This window comes from Silurus aristotelis, assembly GCF_946808225.1.
Source record: "Silurus aristotelis genome assembly, chromosome: 14".
NCBI lineage: Eukaryota > Metazoa > Chordata > Actinopteri > Siluriformes > Siluridae > Silurus > Silurus aristotelis.
The window spans coordinates 15618035-15634188 of NC_139587.1; the positions used below are offsets into that span (position 1 = coordinate 15618035).

The 16154-nt window shown below is 34.6% G+C and overlaps 1 protein-coding gene across 2 annotated transcripts; it reads right to left on the bottom strand.

Moving 5' to 3' along the window:
* Positions 1 to 1708: 1708 nt before the first annotated feature.
* On the bottom strand, positions 1709 to 12986 carry adgrg4a (adhesion G protein-coupled receptor G4a). Of its 2 annotated transcripts, none has more exons than XM_083560111.1 (27): positions 12879 to 12986; positions 12672 to 12785; positions 11621 to 12250; positions 11238 to 11335; positions 11069 to 11127; positions 10794 to 10848; positions 10665 to 10696; positions 10412 to 10563; positions 10272 to 10310; positions 9490 to 9575; positions 9273 to 9340; positions 9097 to 9132; positions 8843 to 8991; positions 8083 to 8209; positions 7430 to 7539; positions 6915 to 7119; positions 6515 to 6680; positions 6213 to 6359; positions 4994 to 5113; positions 4842 to 4887; positions 4526 to 4629; positions 4315 to 4436; positions 3953 to 4221; positions 3169 to 3265; positions 2779 to 3059; positions 2338 to 2439; positions 1709 to 2233 (listed from the first exon to the last, which is right to left on the bottom strand). In XM_083560111.1, exons 2-27 carry the CDS (start codon positions 12742 to 12744, stop codon positions 2115 to 2117), a joined length of 3492 nt encoding a protein of 1163 aa, XP_083416237.1. In that variant the 5' UTR covers positions 12745 to 12785; positions 12879 to 12986; the 3' UTR covers positions 1709 to 2114. The 2 variants fall into 2 exon arrangements, with proteins under 2 accessions (XP_083416237.1, XP_083416238.1); XM_083560112.1 differs by having other exon boundaries at positions 12672 to 12776; positions 12879 to 12985.
* Between the last annotated feature and the right edge of the window lie 3168 nt (positions 12987 to 16154).

Below are 16154 nucleotides of genomic sequence, written 5' to 3' on the forward strand. Positions count from 1 at the left end.
TTTCGGGTGTATTGTCACAGATCAATAGTGTTTATTCAACACGTGCAACACAACCGATATGCGTAGCACACAAAACGTCAGTTATTTCAAGAAAGCGTTTAAGTTACTTAGATTCCACCATGTTTTTTTTAAATCACGCACAGATAGGAAAAGACTGTGGCTCTATTAAAGCTGCAAGAGTTGTTTAACACTGAACCATTTGTGTGGTTCTAGCTGCCACAATGACTGTCGAAGAAATCAACAGGGCCTTCATTTTATCTTGTATCTCCCTCCATCTGATGCAGTAATTTAACTAATGTATTTAAAGAGACATACCAGAAGGGGGCGCTTGAAGACTTATCTCAAACATTTACACCATAAAGTAATTGGCAGCCTAGTGCCTCCTGAAGACTTTTCCTGGTGCTTGTACCAAATGTCTCAGAAAAAAAAGAGTATTCAGTCAGTTGTTTGTCCATCTGTCTTTCTGATACTCACTTCTTTATTTTTAGCGAAACTCTTTGACCATGTCTACTGTTTGCTTTTTTCCTTGCTGTATAGTGTGACATTTGAGATGTTACATGGTGAATAGTTAGCAGTATTCCTATAGCCTGCATGTTGAAATACGTTTAACGTGCTGTTATTATTTGCTCTTTAAATGCTTGCTGCCAGGCATAAACAATTTGTGCATTGATAAGGACCCTCTCCACTGAAGCATCAGTATCCTGCATTATAAATACAAAAACTAAAATACGTGGCAAAAACTATAAATAATTTTAAATTGTTAAAAAAAAGTTATAGAATTTAGCCCTGTGTCTACAGCACTGAGAATAAAAAACTAGTATTGCTCTCTGAATGTGTGTTTTCGGTTTATACTCATTAATAGTGCCAGTTACAGAGTAATTGTTTAGCTATGTATTTGAGCATGCATTTTATTTAAGCGGCACGTGTCTACTGGCCCATGACTTATAATAAGCGGTGTAGACTACGCACAATTCATCTATTTATGTGCATTTTATCTACTCTTCTCTACTAAAGAAATAATTTCAGTTTTTCTCAGGTGCTCTGGAGCGTTTCTCAGGTCAGAAAATAAATTCTTGAAACTCCTTGTTTAACCTCCACATCATTTACTCATTTTAGCTCATCATAACAACATTTCTTGTGTCTTGTAATTGTGAATGCTTTAGTACATCTATTTAATTTATTGTGTACAATTGTCTGCTGTTGTATCAGTTGTTTATGTCATGTTGATCATAATATATTATACTGGTTTTACCTGAATAGTCTGAACCCCCAAAACATCTCGGCATCAGTTCATTGTATGAGTCATTGAATGCAAAATGGTTAAGCCAGTTGTCAACATCTGTCATCTAAAATTTCTATATTTTGTGTAAATGTTTCTTGAATTAATAAGTTGGGCAGATAAATCTCGATTGTCACTAATGAAGGCGAGTGTATGGCATCCGATCAACCAATAATCAACTAGTTCTCTAAAACAGGTCAAAGGTGAATCTCGTACACAAAAGAATTACAATTTCTGAAAATGGATGAACAACCAAGAAATGAATGAACACTACAGTACAGTAAAAGTGTGAATTCTGCAATCAATATAAATCAAATATGCAATCAAATAAATGAATTTGTGCTGCTGAAATGTATATATACCATACAGCAGGAAGTCCTGAAACTCTGCACCGTCATACTGCCAACATGACTAAACATTTTGATGATTTTTGTGAAAAATATCAAAGGGGCTTTTTATTCTGATGGGAAAGACAAGTTCATTGACAAAAATACTTTTGAGAGATTTCGAGAAAAGTACAGGCTTTTGCAAGAAATCCAATGTGTTGTGCTCTTTGTACAAATTGTTTTGAGAATGCATTTACTGGTTTGCAAATATTAAGGATGATTCGAAAAATGCTCCAAAGCAACTGAGAAATACTGTAATTGAATAATTAGATAGCAGGCATTTCACAGGTTGATGCAAAAAAACTGCATTATAAAAGAGAGGGTAAAGAAATTGCATTAACAGTTTTAATAACAGGATTACATATATCATAGAAGTAGAAACATATTGGATCAAACTGCATCATGCAGCATCCAAGACACGGAGCAGTAAATGATGTTGTCTCTTGTCTCTAGTTTTCATCTTTCTGGCTGCTGCTGGAAATTTTGCGTTCACTTGTGGTTACAGATTGAGTGTGAGCCAATTTTGCACCCTTAGCTTTTCCACCCAGTGTCCCTGAACCACTCCAATCTGAGGATAAAATGTAAACAGTTTTTTAGTTAAATTGTCATGCAACATGACACTGAATGTGAACACAAGTACAGATCTATATGTTCTTCAGCTTAAATCCCAACCTGAGTGGCCACTGAGTTTAAATCTTCCACAGCAGAGGTGAATTCTCCATTGCTTACGCACATTTTCTTTCATGAGGCAGTGGAACAGAAATATAAAAAAGCCTGAAGAGTACACAAAGATGACAGATAGTTTAGTAGATTTTTTAAGAAGTACGACTGATGCTCACATGATGGTATTTTATTGTTGTCTCTGCTATAATACTGAGCAATACATGTCAAGTCTCATGATTTAACAAGTTTGCAGCACAGTTTGCTTAAGAGTTTAGAGTCTGGGTGCAAAGCAGTAAATATGTCAGAAATCATACAAAGACAGAACCTTTAGAAACTTGACATTAACACAAACTAAAAATGTCCTACATTCACAGGAGGAGTTTTCTAAATAAAGTTTCTATTATTTACTATAGTTTATTTCTTTTTATGTCACTCCAGCTACTTTCTTACCTTGAAGAGTATTGAGGATTGAGAAGAGATAAAGAAAAAGGACTCGCATCGGGCCCCATGTAAAGAAAGCCAGCATCCATGTGAAACCCAGAAGGAAAGTGAGACTGACAACCACCCGTATTTCATGCAGCATTCTACTGCAGTGGCCTGCAGCTGCACTGAGCTGCATGCCTCGTATCTGCACCAGCACCACGATGAACACGCAAATGTTGCAGATCAGGATCAGCACCACAAATGACACCACTGTCAGATAGAATGCTATGTCATTCTGTAACCAGCAGCTGTGAAACACAACAGGAAGGAATCCAGATTCAGATCAACCTGTATAAAGAACCTTTATACAGGTTGATCTGAATCTGAATTGTACAGTATAGAGCTTAAAACACTTACAAAGATGATAAATCTTCAACCGGTTTTAGAGAATTTTTGCTACCATAGCAGTCTTTATCCACTGCAAGCACTACACTGACAATTATCAAAGGTAAACCTGCAAAGAATGGTTTGAAAATTAGCAGCACCCTGATAGCATCATTTGGTGAACAGTTTATTCATCTTAAATTACAGTGCTCTGTTTCTCATCTCTATTGCCTGCTCTGTGGCTGTCAAACAGCTTTACTATCACACCAATACTAATGGGCCCAGGGAAATGTAGAATAGCATCATGCAAGGTGATCCTGTTTTTAATATTATATTTATTACTGAGGATTAATAATGATTTGAATCAGAGATTTTTAAGAAATAACAACCCAAAACACTTGGGTGTGTTTTTAAACACTGCTACTTATTTTGTTATACTGTAATCCCCCGTTTATCACGTTGGTTACGTTCCAAAACTGCACTGTATTAACATTTTACTTCATTTTATAATTAATAATTATATTTTTATTAATAAATGTCATTATTTCAACCTAAAACTCCATAAAAACAATCCCCTATACGTTTTTTGGTCTATCATGCTATCCACAAGAGACCGGGAAAATCAGCTAAACAAATTAGTTATGTGGCAAATGCAATTCCGCGATCAACCGGGGGCGCGAGATCAGAAACCACGGCAAAGAGGGGGATTAATGTATATCTAAAATCTTTCACTTCCACTAAAACTTTAACAACTTTGCTTTTCTTTGATTCAATTGATCAGAAAACTATATATATATTCTAAACAAAAATGTCTTACCCCATCCAAGAGCACAAAATTTAAGGATGTAGGATGGGACATAGACATTAAAGACTTTCACAAATGCCAGATACATGTTGATCGCCTCTAATCCCATCCAAGTAAATGTGGCCAGAAAGAAGTAGTGAAGAATGGCAGCCAAAACAATACAAAGATTATAGTTGTTAAATGAACCAAGCCAGGAATTAACGAGAAAGAGCATGTTGAGCCCAAGCAAGGCCCCTGAAAGGTTGATAAGGATCTTTGATGGGTAATCTCGCCGCAGCTTCCTGTTCAACAAGTAAAAAAATGCAGGTTCAGAAATTATGACACTGCCAGTCTTTCACAGAATGCTAAGAAGCCATTAATGTTATGTAACTCACTCGAAGGCCATATAAGTCAGCAAAGTGATGCCTAGAAAGATCGAAGACAAGCCACAGCCCAGGTACGTAATGATTGTGAGAATCATGTCATCTTTGGGGTTTATGGGAGTTTTGGATATATCCTGAAAGAAAGGTATAGTATAAAATAAGTGTTAAGAAATGTTATTCTATACATTTTGCATATATTCAAATATACACAATGTGAACTTACCAACAGCACTCCAAAGTGTGTGAGGTGAAAACAGTGGCATGATGTATGAGTGGCATTGCTATATTTAACCTGGCATCCAGTATCATCCCAACCTCCTTTTCCATCTGTCACACAAACAGATGCATCACGAGAAAAACAGATAGATAGATAGATAGATAGATAGATAGATAGATAGATAGATAGATAGATAGATAGATAGATAGATAGATAGATAGATAGATAGATAGATAGATAGATAGATAGATAGATAGATAGATAGATAGATAGATAGATAGATAGATAGATTACTTATTGACTTATTGACCTACTGACTTACAGTTCATTTCTAAGTTCCAGTAGACACATTGAACCGTTTCATGGTCCTACAAGAAAGAAAAAGAGCAAATTTCTGACTAAGTTTAAATATCACATAAAATTTACCACCATATTTATTACACTTGTACTTAGCAGCTGTATGCTGTTACAGACCTCTTTGGGCTGTAGATGAAGGAGAGTGATTACAACTGGGTCCCTCAAGGCAGTCACACTAGTGTTAGTTACACTAGCAGAAATCACATAGGAATTCATCACCAGGCTACTATTATGGTCCTACACATGGGATAATCAAGATTAAATTCATATACTTTTGTCACAGGGGCACATTGTACTTTTAGGTGTGTATCTTTTATCTACAGTATGTAAGTAAACCCAGCTTTAAACCATTTAAGGGACAAAGTTAAAATTTTAAGGGCTACTATATACCTTATATGTTTTCGAAAAATGTCCCAGTGACAAGTGTAATGACAATTGTTGAAACTTATTATTTTCCACCTTGCTTTATCTTTCTTTTATAAATTCAAAAGATTCTTTAACACCCATTTCAATCTCTAAGGAAAACAACTCCTTGTATGGAAACTGAGTTTGTGGAAAAACAGCACATACACTATATTGACAAAAGTATTGGAACTACGCTATAATACAATTTTGCATTTACTTGAACTTAGAAACCCAAACCTGTTCCAGCATGGCAATGGCCCTGTGCATAAAGTGAGCTCCTTGTAGATCTGGTTTACATGCTTTGCAGAGGAAGATCTTGAGTGGCCTGCTATAGAGCTCTAATTACAATCCTACTGAACACCTTTGGGATCAATTGTAAGCTGACTGCACCCCAGGCCTCCTCACCTCATCTACACCAGTACCTGCCTTTTGTAATGTGCTTGTGGCTGATGAACACAAATATCCATAAGCAAACCATCTAGTGGAACAGCTTCCCAGAAGAAGAAAGGAAATTATAAGAGCAAACTCAGACTAAATGTGGAATGCAATGCTCAAAAATCACATACCATACTTATGACCAGGTGACCCAATACTTTTGGCAATATAGTGTACCTAGACTTGTTAAATGCAAATGCTATTAAAAAGTGTTAAAGCACGTCTACTTTCCTAGCAAGGAGTGTGTGCTGTCCTCTGAAATTTCAAACTTTACTCTTTTTGTAATCAACATTTAAGGTTTGTTTCAGCAAATCCTTAGTTCTTTACTTACCTAGAGATATTTAGTATAATTTCTATGACATCAAGAACCATTGTAGTTTATTATATTTTTTAAAGAATAAAATAAAGTGTATTTCAAAAACATACAATCAACCTAGATAAGACAACAAGGGGGAATTTGATATTGGTATGTGTAAATTGTGGAGGTGGCTATTACCTGAAATAGATTTTCACTGCCATAAAAATGAAACTGAACACGACTTCTGATACTCTGGGGGAAGAACATCTCCAGGGCAACAGGTACAGATATTGATGCCACAGTGCCACTGTCAGACTGCTCAACAAAGGACTGGGTGAGAAATATCTGCAAGAGAGAGGAGACAATAGCTGTTCTGTTGCTGTTGCTCAGTTCAGTTACTGTATACCTTCTCTAATCATGCTTCCATCTTCTTAGAATAAACCCACTTGTTTTGTGTCAGTGTTTCAGCAATGGTTTAAATGGTGATTTGTAAGTCTTACCTCAGGAGAATGTCCTGTCTCAAAAGAGGACACGCCAAATGTGAGTCCTTGAAAAAGCAATGGATCTTGATTGATTAGCTGCAGTGCCAGTGATGGAACTGTGGTGTTATGATAGTCTCCAGAGAAATCCACCCTGTTTCCAACTTGGTCAGTAATTGAGAGAATTCTAAACCACAGAGAAAAAAAAGGAAGACAGAAAACTGAAAATGTAGCATTGAAAGAATTAAGAAACAGTGCATAGGTTTGGTTCACTTGCTGGAACTGTGACACAATCCAAATCAAACTGATGCAGTAAATGATGATTAATGACAGTAAAAATGCAGATATTTAAAATATTTTACTTCATTTAAATGTCTCATTAAACAAGTTTACATGCAATACTAAGAGTTGCTTTACTTACTCATTTGTGGCTTCAGCAAGAAAAGGTGTGCAAACAAAGAGATCTGACACCACGCTTATAATGTTGTTGGCCAGCTGAGTGTTCATGGTACCAACATGTGTGACATCAGACAGTTTGTGCAACACAGTGTTCATCTCAGATGTACTCAAATCTGTCTGGTTCTGCAGCAAATTCTCAATCATAGCAACAATTTCAGCTGAATTGTCTGGTAGATAGAAAATACAGAAGCAGATCATTCGAGCCAGATTCATAGGCTCAAGATGACAGGAGGAAAAACTTTTAATCTATTTCCTAGCAAAAAACAAAACAAAAAAACTTTTCTCTCAGAAAGCATGTGTTTAATTTATTGACATGTTCCTAATGAATTGTGAGACTGTAGCTCTGTGAATTGTAAATATAAAACTAGATAATAATTTATTGATTTATTTGTGGAATTATTAAGCCAAAGGCAACAACAGTATCCAAAAAATACAATTAATAATTTGAATAGATATAGAAATATATAAAGCACTTACTTTCTGTAACTGTGACATTTTCTAAGTCATTAATGTCAGTCAGAACTTTCTCACATTTGGACAAGTCTGGTGAATCCCATTTTGCTGCATTTGTACTGTCATCTAGTTTACTGAAGGCCAAAAATGTTCATTTTTAAATGTACATTCTTTTAAAATACTTTACACAATCTTTTCTTTTATAAAAAAAAACACAGGGTCAACTAGGGACTTTTTTTTTTCTCAGAACATATTTTTCCCCAGGATTCAATACATCCCAGAAGCAAACAAACCCAAAGCTAACATTGTCGTCATCATATACTGAACACGGGCTCCATAAAATAAATGAGTTGTGCCTTAGTTATTAAATTTTTCATTGTTATCATAAACTGTCCAAGGATTAATATGTGAGATATGTTTGAATTTGCATGCAGTATCTTCAAAGATAATTTTTGCTTTAAGGTAAATTGCTTGTCATAAGCTTGTAAAAAAATATATATATATTCAACAAGCAAAAAATTGTGTACTTTATGTAATGATTGTGTGTGCCCTGTGACGCACAAAGCCAAACATTAAATATAATTAATCTTTTAATTTTTATGTTATTATCTTGTAGTAGAAAAACAGATGATAAACAGTGGTGTGACACAAACATAGTAAAGTTGTAAACTTCATACCAAAGTCTAACAGCAACATCATTTCCCTTCTCACACTTCATCTCACAGATGTCTTGCGCTGGAGTGGAGGACCATATGTAATGGCCATAAACTGTTAAAGTGGTTTCCTCTGGACAGAACCCAGGCTCTGTAAGAAAGGAAGAAAAGAGAGAAAGGCAATAAACAGAAGATAACATTTAACACATATATATGCATGTGTGGTATGTGTGTGTGTGTGTGTGTGTGTGTGTGTGTGTGTGTGTGTGTGTGTGGGTGTGGGTGTGGGTGTGTGTGTGGGTGCCTTGCTTTCGGTTGATCTAAACTATGTTCAGAAGGTTATTATGGCATCTATTAAATAATAATAATAATAATAATAATAATAATAATAATAATAATAATAATAATAATAATAATAATAATAATAATAATAATAATATCCGATCCGAGACCATGTTTATTAAAAGCTTGTCCGTCTGTGTATGTCTGTATGTTTACTTTTAAACATTTTTTATTTGTATTATATTTGTATTATTTATGTTTGTTTGTTTGCTTATTTATTACTAAAGTTTTTTCTTTCATGTTAAAATAATTGAGATGAATTTTTACAATAAAGTCTTATCTACTGCATCAACTTTATACTGAAAATGCAGAACACCAAATGGGCCATCTTGCCAAGTAAAGCAAGGCCATTTATGACCCATGTATACCTGTACACTAAATACACTATATATACAGTATTTTGTAGCATGTACAGTGTTTGTTGGTAGTGTGTATGGCATACCTATGTGTAAAATGCTGATCTCATCAGTTGGGACATTAATTGTGAGAGAACTATTGGCAAATCCTTTTGTTAAGAGGTCAAAAATAATTAATCCATTTTCAGTGACATTCACTGAAGAAGAGGCCTGGACCTGGAAGGTGCAACTATACCTATATACATGTGACACAAAGAAATGGTTTAATTCAATGACAGCTGCACAAAGTGATCTGCACAATGGTGAAGTTCATTAGTTTATTGATATCTAAATGCAGTACCTGAAGTATGGCAAATATTTACTCATTCCATTTTTTCTGTTTGCAAGAAGAAAGGAAGGAAAGGAAACACACATACACTGACATAAGAGGTGGTTTACAGCATCAGCACAGTAATTATAATCATGTAAAATGATTCAGGCAGCAAAATACACTGAAAATACAATCTATACACTTACTTAGGAATACTGGTTAGCTTGAAATTGACAGTTTTCATTTTGTGGCTTCCTCCTAATGTTTGCTGGAGCTAAGGACAAACAAATATTTTTAGAGGTATCCATTTGTTTGTTTTTGTTTGTTTGTTTGTGTGTGTGTGTGTGTGTGTGTGTGTGTGTGTGTGTGTGTGTGTGTGTGTGTGTGTGTGTGTGTGTGTGTGTGTGTGTGTGTGAAGTTTACCCAGAGTAGAATGGTTTCAGCTGGGTCCCACACAACACCAATAATTGTAAGGTTCATATGAACTCTATAAAAAGTGTCTATAAAACCTGGAGGAGATAAAAAAATTAAAAATTAATAAAAAATAAATAAATAAAATAAATAAATAACAATAATAAAGAGTAGTTTCCTTTTTATGAGGTGTAGGAGTTAAACATAACCGACAAACATGATTTGCCGCATTAGTTATAATTAACAAACCAAAAATACTGTGGAGTAATATTCAGCGACTTGAAACATGAGTCAGTCAATCATGATAAAAGACTATCAATTATATATATATATATATATATATATATATATATATATATATATATATATATATATATATATATATATATATATATATATATAAAAAACATACTGCATCTATATTGGTGTTTGTTTAAATGTAAACTTTATGGTGTCACTTCCAGTTTCAATCAAAATCACCCAAGATTTTATTTTCACCAACAAGAGATGACACTTTTTTACTTCCCAGTGCCAACTGTTTTTTTTTTATTATTATACTCGATAGTTGCTTGTTTAACTTTAAAGAGTTAACCCTAGAGAGACCTTCAAATAGTAAGATCATGAATGATTAGATTGGGTATATTCCATTGCTGAGCTCTATGTTAACTTGATCTTGCAGGGTCAGCTAAATGATCATTTTGAATCGTATTGCACACAACACCATTTGTTCAGCACTTTTGTTTGCAACAAAATGGTATTCCAATTGGTATTAAAAGTAGTTACTTTACTCTAACCTGATTCTGTAGAGTTCATGGAGCCTTCAGAGTTTGTTACTGGAATAGGATGAGCAAGAAGAGACATCTACGATTAAAAACAATGCTTTTTTTGTGCATAGAAACAATACTGATTGATACACACTCATTCACAGACATACCTCGAGGATGGATGTACATAGAAGCCAGATCAGTCTGTAGGATGATGTGATCACTGTGGATGTAGGTGGGTGCTAACAGTTTCCACAGCAGAGCCTGAGTCTCATCTACAGCACCTGCAGGATTTACTGTCACATATACCAGGCTGCTGAACCTTTCAATGTGTGATGAAAAAAACATATATTAAGTATGATAGATAATTTATTGATTCAGCTGTGTGTATGTACAGTATAGTAATAAATGTATTCACTTTACCATTCTGTTTTATATAACACAATATTACCCTCCTGCAAAGGTGCAAAATGTTTATTAGCACAGTATATGCCCAACATTTTCAAATCTTTGTAATAGTATGTCATTATCTGTCCATTCGTTTTCCCTTACCTGGATTTCAGTATTGTTTTTTTCACTGAGTTGTGTCTCTTTGCCCTGTGTTTGGCTGATTTTAAACAGAAAGTATTCCAGTTACATATCGTTATTAAATGCTTTCATTATAGCTCTGTCAACTGAAGCGTGACAATTAAATAAAACTAATATCATTAAGAATAAGAATGATTTAAAACAAAGTATAGACAAATAAATAATTGTTAAAACATCATTAGAATCAAATGACAATAATACACTTGACCTTATACATAAGACATTATGCGAAAAATTACCGTAGATGTGATATCAACACATAATTCAGAGAAACATTCTGAGGGAAAATGCTCTGCAGCTGAAAAGGAAAAGAAAGGAAAAGGTTTAATGACATCCCATTTAAAAAATTGCATGGTTTTTTTACGCTGCTATTTGATTAAAATAATGTTGATCTGTTTTATTGCTTACCCACTGTTCTGTGATTTCCTTGATCATACTGCCATTTAAATTGTAATTGATCTTTTGTGTAAGGAATACCTTCATATTTATCATATACTTTGGACACTCTGAAATAACAACAAGATTTATAACTTCATAATTATACACAGATTTTCACAAGCAGTGTTGGTGCAAACGTTACTATTAGTAAATTTGTATCCACTGCACTATTGGAGTTTTATGATCCTTCTAAATCTGACAGAATTATACTATTTTTTTTTTTTTTTGACAGATTCATAAAGCCCTAGTTCTAAAGTCCTTGTCATGTATTGTGTCAATTAATTCAAAATCATTTATTTATATAAAAATCATTCATTTAAAATCAACATTTAATATCTGTAGGTTTGTCTCACCACACTTCAGCTTGTGGTCGGTTACTGGTGGGCAACTGTGATATTCCCAGTTATTCATGCTCCAGGTTACAACATTTCCACTAATACACTTCAAATCAGTAAGCTGCTGTGATGTCAGAACCAATCCCCACATACGGAACAGGGTCATTTCCCCAATGTAATTTGTGCCCGTTTCAAAAATCATAACTCCACCAATAATTCTGTGAGACGCCCCCAAAGTCAGAGTGCCACTCGGAGCCAGGCTACTGGGCATTGATTCGTTTACTTTCACATTTAAATAAACTGTGCCATTAATAATCATCTGGAATGTTCTATTGTGATTTGACCATGTCAGGCAAACTGTGTGCCAGCTTAGAAGGGGCAAGAAATGTGCAATCATCCATTCCTCTCCAAAAAGCCAGGCTTTCAAATTGCCCCCTGTTCCAGCCAAACCAAGTTCGATTTTATGTCCTCCTGGCTTATTGTACACAAAAGCAGTCCAGGATGCACTGGGAATCCATCGCATGAGGTCAACACACACGCTTAGTTCCTTTAAAGGCGGCATAGAGAACGTTTTATTCAGCTCCCAGTGACATGAACCCACACCAACAAAGTCCACCTTCTTTCCCCAGAGGCTGGGATTGGCAGAAACTGAAATATCAAAACAATATGGATTAGAATTTGCATGGGATTTAAGAAATTACTTATGTAAAGAAAATTTTATATGTAAAAAAAAAAAAAAAAGTCTAATATAATAATATAAAACAAATATTTCAAAAGAAACATTTGTATTTGCACGATTGCTACTTTTTGCACTTCTGGTAGATGCCAAACTGCATTTCGTTGCTGTGTACCTGTACTATGAAATAACAGTAAAGTTGTATCTATCTATTTGTATCATTACAATTAAACATTTACTTTTGTTTTATAATTAATTGCTGTTATTGATTATTTCTTATATGCACATGCAAGTGGCCCAATACAAAATCCGGGTACAAAAAATGTATTTAATATATTACTTTCAAAATATTTTGACAAACATTATAAATTATTTGTTACTGATCAACTTTACCTGAGCATAAGTAATAGCTCCCAAATGTCCATACACAAACCATAAAAGCCAGCCATTTCCTACTTTCACCCATGGTTGTGATCTTATGAAACAGGATATTTCTTCCTATACATTCTCACCAAATAGATATGGCAGCGACATTTTCGTTAGTTCACATTAATGTATTAGTTTATACATAATAATAATAATAATAATAATAATACTTACAGGGTTATGACATCTCTGCATAACATGAAAAATGTCCAAGTGTATTAATAAACCATCCCGTGCAAAGTAGCGACCCTTGAACACTTAACTCAGTCCATGCGTTTTCATGTCTAACGTGAAAGCACTGTAAGTTACTGTGCTGTTCCTTTACAGCCACTCCCACTCTCTTCAACAGTTAATCATTAAACACAGAACAAGCAATGAACTTAATAATGCGTATCAACAAATTGATATGAGTTATCATAAAAAAAAAGCTGTATAAACTACGGCTACAAATTTAATGTCAAGTTACAGTAGACATGACCCCAGCCTAAGCCTTGTGTTTTTTAAAACGATAAAAGGTGGCTATGAAATGCAAATGTTTACACATTGAACGCTTCCACTTAGCAAGTCATTCTAGGAACATTGCGTGGTGCCATTGACAACTCATGTATAAGACAAGGCACACCTTGCCAAAGGTTATAGTGAAAGATAAGCAAAAGAAAACTGGAAAACAGACTGTATACTCCTGAAAAGGCACTTTGTATTCTTAAAAATGGATGATTTGTATGTTTATTCCATTTGGATTTAAATGCTTATGGCTCACTCGGTAAAGACATAGATGTAATTATCTAAAAGGAGGTAAAATGACATGGTGGTAAAATAGAAAGGTCGCAGAATTTGTGAATCTAAAATGCAATGTTGATGTTCTGCAAACATTTTCACAGCCTGTCTTTACCTGGTTGGTGCTTAGAGCTAATGTGCTGGGGTTCTACACAAACAAATCTAATTAGAGTTTTTTCCTTACAGCTTTGAATCAGTCAAGCGTACATAGATAGACCTTCATATAAGGCCATCTCTCTGTTTGGTTGTAAATTGAAATTGGTAGTTTGTAACCATGGTTCTCAATGTCCGGTCCAAGAACCCCTCGAGCTCTGTGAGGCATAGATAAGGGGTGAGATTTTTAATTAATTAATTAATCGATTAATTTATTTATTTTGGTGTAGTAAAGAGAAATAAAAAATCACTATTATAAAAGTTATATTTATAATCTGTTCTTTGAGTCACTGTATTTTTCCATTTGTACTGAAGGACATGAATTTAGTTCTCAATAATTCAAAATCAAGCAGACTAACAAGGAATGTCATGAATCAATATTTTTAATGCGTGGGTAGTAGAAATTAGAAGAACAATATGTCATGTATCACAGTCTATCAAAGTCCTACACTACTGTGATTAAAATATGTCAAAATATTATTCTACGTATGCCACTTATTCCACACTCTCATTTTTTGCAGAGTGAGCAAGAAAATGACATTGCATAGATTATATGGCATAGCTTAAAAACCACACATGCTATAACACCGGAACGGGTTAAATGAATATATATTTTTTGTTTAAACCTATCGTTTATTTAATTACACATTTATAACTGCTGTTTTGTTATTAATACCTGTTTTTAAATTAAAAGTATGATTGATGATTTCAAAGTGTCTAATACTCATTCATTCATTCATTCATTTTCTCCCACTTATCCGTAATTCGGGGTTGCGGGGGCAGCAGTCTAAGCAGGCCCCTGCCTTTGACTGCTGCCCAATCCTCACAGCACCGTCCCTTACGGTCCCTCCTGCAGGTGGTGAGCCCACGGGAAGGTGGCCCCACGTCACTCCGACATCACGGACCTTGATATTTCCCTCGTAAGGGACCCCCGGAGCATAGAGGGTTATGGGCCTTGCTCAAGGGCCCAAGAGTGTCTAATACTATTATTTACAAATCTCATGAGTTTTGCAAACTACTGTAGTAACCAAGCTCTATATGAAGCTGCCTAACATTAGGCTATCTATCATATTTTCAGCCAAATTTGTATCGTTTGTCACATTGATGAGTACACTCTGATAGAAAATCTTAGCTCAAGACCAAATCAGGTGTTGTGCAAAAAGTGTCTTTTTTTTTGCTTAAGCTAGAACTGGAACGTGTCAAAGGTTAAATGATTAGTGCAAAATTGGCCACAAAAGTCATTTTTTAAATTAAATTGTTACATGTCTTCCGGACTTACAAAATCATTTTGTTTTTTTAGGTCTCCAGATGTGGATGGTCTTCCCATTGCCATTACTTTAAAAACATTTTAGCAGTTATTTATGTGGTATTTAGTTTGTGTCTATTCCACATGCTGGACCAGATGTTGCATCACTATATTCATCTGTGTAATTTCAGCAAACTGATGATAAATTAGAATGTATTCAGTTTGACTGTGGGTTGGGCATTGGGTTTGTTTGTGGCCTAGCAGCTCTAGGGGTTGAACTCGGTTGAAGATGAATAATTATAGCAATTAACATTCCAGTCTGAACAGCATTGAGATTACTATTACTTTGGTCTGTAACGACAGAACCAGTTCTATCAGTCTTGAAATCCAGTTTACTTCTGTTTCTTTTGGTATTGTTATTGCAGCTTTCCATGGAGAAACACTATGCTTTCATGCTTACTGTAAATGATTTGATACATTTTACTTTGCTGTGCACAAAGCACACATAGAATCACATGTTTTGGTACCACTACATAATTTCTTAGGATCTTAACTGGAATTTTTGGCAATGCTACTTTAATATAAGGCCATACCCAGCCAGAGATAAAGGAGAAAACTCCATGGTAACTGATATTGGTTGTTTAGTACTATGATTGTACTTTCTTTTATTTTCATGGTTTTTAATGGTTTACAATGGGAGTGGAAAAGAAAGAATCCACACACTGAACTATAATAATAAAGAAATCTATATTATTTTGTTTTACTCTTAGGTGTATATTTGTTTTGAAATAAACTTTGCCTTAAATGACTTACTGTATATCACTTAACTACTGCTCCAGAGTTACAAATGCAGTAGACGATATGTAAGTCTTTGTAAGTCAAAAGCAGTAGACATCTATATAAGTCTGCACCTACCATGAGTGAACCTGCCACTTGTACACTTCAACTGTTACATGTGATATTTATTAAACAAGCTAAAAGGCCATTATCAAATCTTAACAATGAATTAAACTCTAGGCTAATTTCTCATAATATTCCAGTTAATATATGAAATGACCATCCACCTGACACCACCACTTCCAATAACAAATGCTTCAGTGTTAAGTAACAAGGTTGTCCCTTAATTAGAAATGCCCAAACTACAAGCTACACCCATGCCATATACAAGAAGAGGGGAAAAAGAAAGAAACAAACCTTTTGACACAAACCTTTATTTGTATTTGTTTTATGTAAAACAAATGTAAATTAAAGGTAAAGAATAAAAGTAAGTGACT

Coding starts and splice junctions, on each gene's coding strand:
- adgrg4a (XM_083560111.1), bottom strand. CDS start 12,744: ATGGGTGAAAGTAGGAAATGGCTGGCTTTTATGGTTTGTGTATGGACA. Junction 12,251..12,671: donor GAGCTATTACTTATGCTCAG/GTAAAGTTGATC, acceptor TTGATATTTCAG/TTTCTGCCAATCCCAGCCTC. Junction 8,210..8,842: donor GATCAGCATTTTACACATAG/GTATGCCATACA, acceptor CCTTTCTTACAG/AGCCTGGGTTCTGTCCAGAG.